This window comes from Lepisosteus platostomus, chromosome 4 (genome assembly GCF_059453375.1).
Source record: "Lepisosteus platostomus isolate fLepPlt1 chromosome 4, fLepPlt1.hap1, whole genome shotgun sequence".
In the NCBI taxonomy this organism is placed as follows: domain Eukaryota; kingdom Metazoa; phylum Chordata; class Actinopteri; order Semionotiformes; family Lepisosteidae; genus Lepisosteus; species Lepisosteus platostomus.
This window is the reverse complement of record NC_142614.1, coordinates 22527084-22537187: the sequence shown is the minus strand read 5'-3', so window position 1 is coordinate 22537187 and position 10104 is coordinate 22527084. Positions and strand designations below refer to the sequence as shown.

Here is a 10104-nt window from a genome sequence, read left to right as displayed (position 1 = left end):
AGGCCCTTTTCGGACATTTGAACTTATGCTTTTCACTTGAGTGAACGGTGTTTGAAGCAGAATACAATATTTCTCTGCAGTACATAAAATGGTTTAGTAATACTTTATTTTATTAAGTTGTAGAATGTAGATTTTTTTTCTTATTCGTATGTGTCTGGTCCATAGCCATTTTTCCAATTGTTGTGATGTGCCACTTTAAAAAAATGACTACGTGATCGTTTAAATATTGTCCTTTTATTGCGCTATTGCATTTCTGTGCTGTCTGCCGCTCTTATCGGCTTATACTACATTACCTCTCGAGTGGTTTAATCGAGTTATTGAAGATTATTTTGTTAATAATGCCAGAATTGTGGTTTTGGAGTATATAGAAAATGAGCTATTTTTGTAACCTTTTACCTGTAAGTAAAACTTCTATTTTTGTTAAAAAAAGTAAATGTAACAAATGTTTTCAGTGAAATTAAAAATAAAAACATTTACGGTAATGAGAAAACAAAAGTTTAATAAAAGAACTGTTACACGTATCAATACATTTATTACTGACATAACAGTAATGGTGTCCCATCCATTCTTCTTACAAGAATCTGATATTCCATGTTTGTTTTGAAATTATTAATTCAAAAACGCTCATACAATCAGAAAATAGGGGAATTACATTAAAATGTACAGCAACCAATTAGCACGCTTAATGGATGCTCTTAAAATACGATGGGTGTCTCGCAAAGAGGGTCACTACCATCAAATAAGAGTGGCGCAAAAAAAAAAAACCAACGGCGTTATACTGAAGGTCAAGGTGACCTCTACAGTATTTGTATTGTGCGTTACTGTATATCTATTGGCCATCTTTTCAGAGCTGGACATCCCAATAGTCCATTTCGTTCGTTTATGAAATCTGAGCTTTGAAATCCCTTTGTCTACAATGGAAAGTATCATTTTGTTTCATCATACTCTAACGATTTTTTATGTGGGTTTATTCCCAGCTTTTTCTTTAAAATTCCAAAATTCACTTGTGAATCTGTAAATATGCTTAACTGTAATGTCCTGTCACAGTCTGAGGAACAGAAAGTGAGCCACTCAGTAATACTACGTACTAAAGGCATGTAAGTGTGTAGCTAATTGTTACTGCTTTGGCAACACTGTAATTCATCGGCCATGCCAATAAGGTGTTTGAAGTTTGCATTTATTAGGGTGTCGATCTTGTCTAGAAAGTCACCTTCTTTTTACAAACATTAGCAATCTGGTCAAAAGATAAAATGCTTTGAAAGGTTCCTTTAACACATTCAAAATCGATTAATAAACTAAATAATTCCCGGGGTTAGAGTAAACAAAATTGATATGTTTTGTGATTTACTAGTGGCACAGTGGCACACTGTGTCTTTCCTTATTGTTTGGTGTCAGTTTACAACCCCGAGAGCACTTCTTTTTCCCAACAGAATATCTTCATGGCCTTGCCCCACCCTTTCCAATATTTTCCCAAGGGGAAAACGCTCAAATTCCGCGGGCATTCACCTTTAGTCATGCTTGTAATTGAAACAAGAGCTAGCGACCCATAATCTCCGTGTGGCAGTATTAGCAATCACATTGTATTTTGACGTTGTTTATACTGTATTACACTCACGAGGTCAGGCAGGACAAATTGACAGTTTTGTTTAGTATACCCTCATACATACTGACCGTGTTTTTATCACCACATTTGTTGTGTAAACTTGATAAGCGAATGCAATCTATATTTTAAAACACTTTGTAAATACCTTAGTTTAAAGAGGTACGCTTGACTGTGGATAAACACTGATAAGCGAAGCAATAATAAACAATTCCAATGGCCTTTATATCTACAAAACTTTACTACCAACATATTCTAGATGGTATAATGGTATTTTAAAAGTTATTTTATAACTTTCTTTGAAAAACAATGTTTCGCCTCGAAATCACAATCTTATTTTTGTAGAAATCTTTCGTGGTAATGTAGGTTTGAGTACTTGCTGCTGATAAATTATTTAGCGCCTTTATTGTCAATACTATCCTGTATTTCAATTCCAATTATCAGTCTAGGTATAATTTGTGCGCTTAATATTTTGTTTGATATTATTCTATCAATAACACAAAATTAAAACAATTTTCAGAACGAAAATTTAATTTTTTATAAACATTTATTTGCTCACTACACGGTAGCGCCACTCCGCCCCCCTTTCAATATTTCAGGAGTCAATTTAACTATGCCTTAAATCAGATTTAGAATCATACAGATGGGATAAACCATCACAAAACACTGCTATTGTGGCGCGGTAACCCATTTACGATTTACGAAGTTTAAGATCACCGGTATTCCACAATACCGCACTTGTAAAAGAAAATAAGTGCGCAGAAAAGTTTCGCCAAAAGTAACCTGAATCATTTTATTTACATAGGTATTTTGTTAAACCAAACATGCTTTATTTAGAATTATCTCGAAATACTTTATGTAGCCGCGTAGCATTAATTACACCTGTAACATCGCTGTCGCTTAAGAAATTTGAATCCTCATGAAAAGCCTGACAAAAGTTTGCATCTGTAGGCACTGATTTGAATACGAATTCGTTTTTATATTATTATGCTTTTTTAAAAAAAACACGTGCTGCATGCCATGTACAAGTAGGTCTATGACTATGATAAAATGTGAAAATAAAAATAAAGGCTGCACAAGCCAAACCTACGTCTACTTAAAGTAGACTGCTTACATGCTTACATGCTATTAAAATACAGCAGATAAGAGTATTATAGTCTTTCAATGGGGGAAACAGTTCTTTTTAGTGTAATGAAGAGTAAATTAGTGTTAATAGAGCAAGGAAAAACACTTCTCATGTACAGTTGCAGACTAAAAAAAGGTTGTGCTCCTTATAGAATATTTAACAGATAGTAACAAAAGAGTAAATTTCCATGTTCTTGAATAATTAAGAGTTTGGTTGAATGTAATATATTTCTGCCAGTTTTTTTAAAAAACGTTTCCTGGTTTCTCATTTACATTTTTAATGATAATACCTCCCACTAGCTAACACTAATAACTTATTTAGTTTTAAGCTATATGCGATGAATCAGATACACGCATTGCCCTAGAATGTCCTGGGGTATGACATAAAGCGTTAATTAATTACTTCCTTGTATTTTTAATTGTAACCTCACTCTCTGTCAACAGTATGAGAGCGACTTACCCAATCAGGGCGGACACATTGAAAGGCGGCCAATCATAACAAAGTTAGAGTATTCCTGAGTAGATAATAGAGGTGGTGCTTAGTCGCTCATTCTAGTGAAGACCTCAGTTGATTGCCAAATGACATCTTTGAACATCTAGTGGTGATCGAATTGTCAAAGTTAATTTGACTTAATGGAGTTAATCTGTTCAGTTCTAAAAGGCATAGTAATATAACATTCTCTGTAAGTACTTAGCAAATGATTTAATGTCCTTTACTTCGTTATCTGTACTTCCGAGAACCTACCGAATAAGCAAATAAATTGGATTTCGTAGCTCGGGAATTTCGTAGCCCCTGGACACCTCAAGGTAAGCTGATGTTTTGATCTTGTGTATTTAGAAACTTAACTTAAATACGTGACTCAGATTAACATATGAACATATAAGTATTTTGATGACACAGTTTTAATGAACTGATTGTTTCGTTTCCATAGTTTTAATTTAGGCGCTGAGCAAAGTGATACGCATCAAAATGTCATACTGTACCTGCACTTATCCTTTGCAACTTCACACTGTAAATAGCAACGGTACTGTATTTAAAATATACATTGTAAGTGATATGCATTCAGGTACTGATTTGTTACTGACCGATAGTGTTTCCGACGCTCTGTTTTAATAGACAAAACGAAACGCATCTCAGCTGTCAGACTGACCACGGCTTTGGGGCATCTGCTTTTGGAGAAAAAACCCTGTAGACATGACGGACCTTCTGGTTCCAGAACTCGAGATAGACGTAGAGAGTTTGGAAACGGAAAGCGACGACCAAGCAGAATTTGGCTGCGCCTTGTCCGGCGCAGGGGACGAAGAAGAGAGCGGCAAAGACAACGAGAAATGTAGTCCGATAACTCAAGCATCGGGGGATCAGAGGAAACTCAGCCGGACCCCGAAATGTGCCCGCTGCAGGAATCACGGAGTGGTTTCGTGTCTCAAGGGCCACAAGAGGTTCTGTAGGTGGCGGGACTGTCAGTGTGCCAACTGCCTGCTGGTTGTGGAGAGACAACGAGTCATGGCAGCGCAGGTCGCACTGAGGAGGCAACAGGCGACGGAGGTACGCGTGTTGGCTTTTCTCTATACGAGTTCATTAATTTTGGTGTATAGACCATAGGATATGTTGGAGCTTATTGCTCTGTTTAGTTTTCTGGATCAAAACTACCAAATTTAAATTTCCAAAAAAGGTAAATGGCTAAGAACATTTTTATTACCTCCAACAATTCGCTGATAATCAAAATCAATCACTTTATGTGATCGCAGATCATAGTTTTTTATTCCCCTGTTGAAGCTCAAAAACGACGACCTGATATGGATTTCAAAGTTCACTGCTTTTTAAAAATTGTAATCTTTTATTTAAAAAGTCGAAAATCGAAAACAGACTGCTGCACAATGTAGGACAAATTTCAATGTTAAATATTTAACAATCTTGCAAAATGTAAGGTCCCGACCTCATTTTTTTGTTTCTGAAGATATTAAGGGGGGTCGAACGTATGAAATGTGATATCATATAAGAAATGACTTGATATGGTTCGATGGATATGTTATTTTATGAACACATAAACGCAAAATGTTTCTTGTTTTTATCCGTTGAACCTTCATAATACAGTTTAGGCGCATAAACTCGGCTTTAATTAGATCTATTCAATTTAGCAATTTGTACAATTTTGAAAATCATGCTGTTAATACAAGACATTGCAATGTGTTTATTATTACAGGACAAGAAAGGCATTGCAGGAAAACAGATTCCAACTGAACGCAGGGCTGTTTATCAAAGACACCTTAGACCTTCTAGCATGCTGGCCAAAAGTATTCTAGAAGGTAAGAGCCTTGTAAATTGCATACACCTTATACTCATATTTACACAAGTCATGGATACAGTAACTTATTTAGTTATACTTTGTATATAATTGACATACTGCTGTAGTGGTACAGTATATTCTTGTTTTATATATGATGAAAAATGTATTTTCAATTCAACTTATCAAATCCCCTTGAGTATTTTAAGAGGAGGAGCAGTTTATAAATGGGTCTATACCTTTGACACCTTTACTCTCACTTTTCTATTCTTTTCTAATTCTGTTTTCCCTTATGTCTCCTTTCAATAGCTTTGCTGGGATCTCTCTCCCTTTCTGTCACAATTGTAAATGGTTCTTCTTTGGACAATGTAACTGTAAGCACACTACACTTCTGTTCATGTTTCTAAGATGAACGAAAAAGACCATTGCTTGAAACACAGAGCTCTGCTGTCTAATCAGTGAATCATTTGTAATGCTTTCGTACTGTTCTAAAAATGTGTTTTGAAAAGCATTAAAACTAATATGAAAATGAATTCATGAAAATATATTAATCTGTATAAGTTAGATGCTTGGTTTCAATTGTATTTCAACTACAAATGTATAGCTGAATTATTTACACCCTTTGACACATAAAGGACAAATTTTAAATTTGAGAAAAAATGAGAACTAAAACACTATCAAATGCTTCATTAGAAAAAAATCCTGAAAGCTTTGTGGATTTGGGTTGGTAAGAAATAAGACTCAAAGGGATTGGTCATGACAAGTTTGTATGTTATATGACAAATCTGTCTTTGTAGATATTGATGGCTGTTAAACAGCAGTGCTGAAATGAAATATGTAATCTTGGTACCTAAATGTGACAGGTGTCACACTGAGTGTGCAAAGCAACCTGCAAATCCCAATTTGTTGTTATTGTTGTATCTAGTGTGCCAATCAGAACTGTTGTCAAGTTTCTCACTTGAGTTCATTTCTCTGGCAGGTTACCGTCCCGTTCAAACGGACCCTTTTTTAGGAGGAAACCCGTCTCTGCCTCCTCCTCTCAGTGACCGAATGAGGAAGAGGAGGGCTTTTGCTGACAAAGAGCTGGAGACCATCATGCTGGAGCGGGAGTACAAAGAGCGTGAGCTGATGGAGTCCAGCCAGGCGACGGCCGCGTCTCTATTTCTGCCCAGCGCCATGGTTCACGCAGCAGAATACAACTCCTACAAATCGGCCTTCGCCGCAGGGCAAGTGGAGGCACCGCCCAAAGAGATTTGCGGTTATCTCCCCAATTGCCTTGACCTGTCAATGCAGTACACCGGGTCAGGAAACGTGGAGCTGATTTCATCTAATGTCAGTGTGGCAACCACCTACAGGCAATATCCACTGTCGCCGCGGTTCGTGATGTGGCCGAAATGCAGCAACATTAGTGACGCTCTGCTTTACCAGCAGTGCCTCCTAAACGCGACGACCGTCCAGAACTTGAAACCGGGTGCAGTCTGGGATCCGAAAATGATGCCAGCATCTGAGAGCCACTCACCAGATCCGGTTCTGGCAGCTGCCAAACTGGAAGGTTCCCGGGTGGCACCAGAGCCATGCGATCTTCAGCGATTGCAGACAGAACTTCCGGGCCTCACTCATGGTTCTCGGGAGCAGTCAGCATTCTCACCCCCGAAGAGAAGCTTCGGACAAGCGTTCACCAACGGCTCGTCATCCACGAATCAAGAGCACGTCCTGAATAAACTCAGCAAAGACAGTGCCAAGCATACCCTCTCAATGAAATTAAACTCCTTCCACTCCCTGATTCAGCAAACTCTCAGTGAAAAGGCAGGCCCTGAGTCAAAAGCTCCCTGCTACAAAGAACGTTTTGAAGATGCTGCTAGGAAATGCAGGGAGAGTGCAGTCAAAGAAAACCAGAGCTTCAAAAATGTGGACAGATATGCAAGAGACTTGACATCCAAACAAGTGGGTTCAAAGTTTTCATCCAGTGAGTCTCTGTCCTTTTCGGTTGAATCCATTCTGAAGAGGCCTTCACCTGCAGTAAACCGCACATCGCAGTAGCTGATGCATTAATTTCAGGTGGTTTTCAATTGAACGGTCACATTTAGACATATATTCATTTCAATAGATGGAAAAACTGGATTAAAAAGCCAATGTCAAAAGCAAGGTTGCAAATTTAGCTGACCTAAATTAAAAGTATATAATACATTGTTTTAAAGTACAATTGTACTTGAAAATCAATGGCATTTTTATAAACTTGTCAGCTTCCCCAAACCAGAGGTGTAAATATTGTGCTGTAAATATATAAGCATGTTGACTATGACTTCAACATAATGAGTATATTTAAGTGTAATAATGACTGATGTTGCTTTAAATTGTAATGTTTCATGACCTACAATGCAATTATAAAGTAACAATAAACATTTTAATTATGAAATACATCCATGATTAATGTTTTCATGGTGATGATTCTCAGTGTTGGTGGTTATGTTCATATGAGTGGAATACATGGATAAGAAAGTTTTTTTTAATGCAAGCATTTTTATTGTATTAAAACATTTTACAGGAAGAGTCCGGTATTATTTAATCAATAGCAAAAATACAATGCATTATTCATAAATAATGTGAAGTTAAAACTCCAGGTGTTTTGGAGTGTTTTTTCTTCAACTCTGAATAAACAACGAATAATAATCTATACTGTACAACAGAAGCCACAGATCTAGGACAGAAGGTAATCTAGGACAGAAAAAGGCTGCCTTGGTCTTTCAAATCTATACAGTTTCTTTTCATTCTATTCAAACAGTATTTCAATTATTTCAGTTGAATTAATTAACTGACCTTATGCTAAGGATTACTTAATTCTGGATTGGTTGAAATGAGGACTTTAAAGGGAAATGCCAAGGTTGCCTGCCTCTTATGATGGATGTTTCTTGAAGCAAGCAGTGACTATCTAGAAAGATATTTTAGTTTTATAACTCCTGTACTTTCTATTTTAGTTAATACAGGATGGGATATGATAGTACTGTTTAGCATACACAGTATTCAAGCCTCTGCTTTTTTTCCATTATAACTAGTGTTCAGGTTTTTATGTTTATTTTACAACAAAGCTTTCTGTCTAAGGCAATTAGCATACCATTACCAGATATTACTTGCTCACTAGATCATAATTTACCAAAGTGTAATCATTACTCTCTAGAGGAGGGGTTTCATATTAATTACTGCCTTCGTTATTGATATCAATTATTTTTAATATTGTAATTTTTGTAAAATAAATCTACAATCTGTTCAGAATAATACTGTTGGGATGTCTCCTTATGGAATTAGTAATAAGCATCATCATCTCTTAATTGTATGTGAGGGACTGTCGAGGCAAAAGCTTAGTGGATGATATGTTAAGTGAAAAGCACTTCTGTAATCGTAATTGGCACATTTTCTGTTTTTTAAGTGCTAACAGAATCGACCAATGGTAAGTTTAAAAGAGAAGCAACCAAAAATAAACACAAAAAACGATGAGTAATACGATCAAATCAACAACTGCTAATTGTTAACAGAGGTGACCTCACCGATTTAAAAGTAGACGCTAAGTGTTTCCTTTCATACTTTAGCAAGTATAACAAACAAAATAACAAACAAAAATATTTTTATGAAGATATGCATCCGTAACTAGTGTATTTTAAACAGCTAAATAACGACAGTAATATACAAAGTAAAGATCTCATAAAAAGTGAAACATGAAAGCAAGTATATTGTTTCTGTTATAATAGTTAAATGCATATTAAACTTTTTGGTGTTGTGTCCTTGCTGTGTCGCGTTTTACACGATTCGGCTTATTTGGCTCTGGCAATTTTGTTTTATGAAAGCAAACGTTTTCTAAATGGTTGCATCGTTTTTACAACAACAACAACAACAACAACAACAACAACAACAACAACAACAACAACAACAACAACAACAACAACAACAACAACAACAACAACAACAACAACAGAGTTAAAATAAAACCAAAACCAGTAATACTTAAGTCGAGGGAAGGAAAATACTTCTGGACTGAAATCTGAAATGTATTTACAGGTATGTATAGAATCGCATTCGAGTATGCAACGCATGACGTTGAAATTAATTAAGCAATTCTTGGCGTGATTTATTCGGAATGGTCACAATGAAAGAAAATTGATTTGGTACACAAAATACATTAAACGCCCTAGAACTTATGAAATGGTAAAAGTCAACGTTATTTTATTACTTTGTTCTGTTTAGTAATTACTGTACCACGACACGTAGGATACATTCTTCATTATGAAACTAAATCCACAAAATAAAGAAGAAATATCTGGGAACCATCAGAGTCACACATGTGGCAATTTATATGAGTATCTACATACATTTTCTATAAGTAATCCGGTTCTTTCTTTTACTCTTTGGTTGTAACTGCTGTACTTTTTTAAAGACGTTATTCGGGTAAACGCATCTACCAGTTAAAACCATAAAACTATTTTGAAATCTTTATAAACACCACACCTGAAAAAGATAAACAATAAAAATTTTGGGAAGCATATGCTAAATCATATTACACATACTGATGCTGAGTGCATCGGATTACGGATAATATTTGCGCTCAGAGAGATCTAACTGTCCACGTCTGGTTCTGTTGGAGTTATTATTTTAACAATACTGCCTACTGTACCTGAAAACACTTTAACAATCAGATTGTTATTAAATGTTTATAAGCAATTTCCATCTTTTCAGAAATAAAGTGACAGTAATAGAAGAGTTCTGGTCTAATTTGGTTTTAAGAAGTAGATGTCAGTGTAGCTCGCTCTCAGACTAATCTAAATCTTCATATTCTTTACTTTGTATTGTCATCACCTTGTTTGCTTACCTAATTCCAATCTAGATCGAATTGGTCCTAACTGAGAATCAACGGCAGGTGTTCTTGGAAACCGTCCATTTTGTGAACTGAGTATTTACCAAACACTGGATTTAGAAATGGCTATGAGCTGTCTCCTTTTACCCTTGTAGCTCCGCCACGCAAACTTTTATGTACAGTACATGCATTATGCATTATACTTTGTTACTGTAGTAGAATATCTTCAGAGCAATTCTCAGTGATTGAAA

General features: G+C 36.0%; 1 protein-coding gene across 1 annotated transcript; it reads left to right on the top strand.

The window, feature by feature from the left end:
* Nucleotides 1–3264: 3264 nt before the first annotated feature.
* dmrt2a (doublesex and mab-3 related transcription factor 2a) lies at nucleotides 3265–7430 on the top strand. Its single transcript, XM_088629036.1, has 4 exons — nucleotides 3265–3532; nucleotides 3843–4271; nucleotides 4930–5032; nucleotides 5990–7430. Exons 2-4 carry the CDS (start codon nucleotides 3921–3923, stop codon nucleotides 7048–7050), a joined length of 1515 nt encoding a protein of 504 aa, XP_088485162.1. The 5' UTR covers nucleotides 3265–3532; nucleotides 3843–3920; the 3' UTR covers nucleotides 7051–7430.
* Nucleotides 7431–10104: the final 2674 nt, after the last annotated feature.

Bases quoted from the DNA above. Each gene is read 5' to 3' on its own strand.
- dmrt2a (XM_088629036.1), top strand. From the start codon at position 3,921: ATGACGGACCTTCTGGTTCCAGAACTCGAGATAGACGTAGAGAGTTTG. The intron at 4,272-4,929 runs GTACGCGTGTTG...TTATTATTACAG, and splicing joins GGAGGCAACAGGCGACGGAG to GACAAGAAAGGCATTGCAGG. The intron at 5,033-5,989 runs GTAAGAGCCTTG...TTTCTCTGGCAG, and splicing joins GGCCAAAAGTATTCTAGAAG to GTTACCGTCCCGTTCAAACG.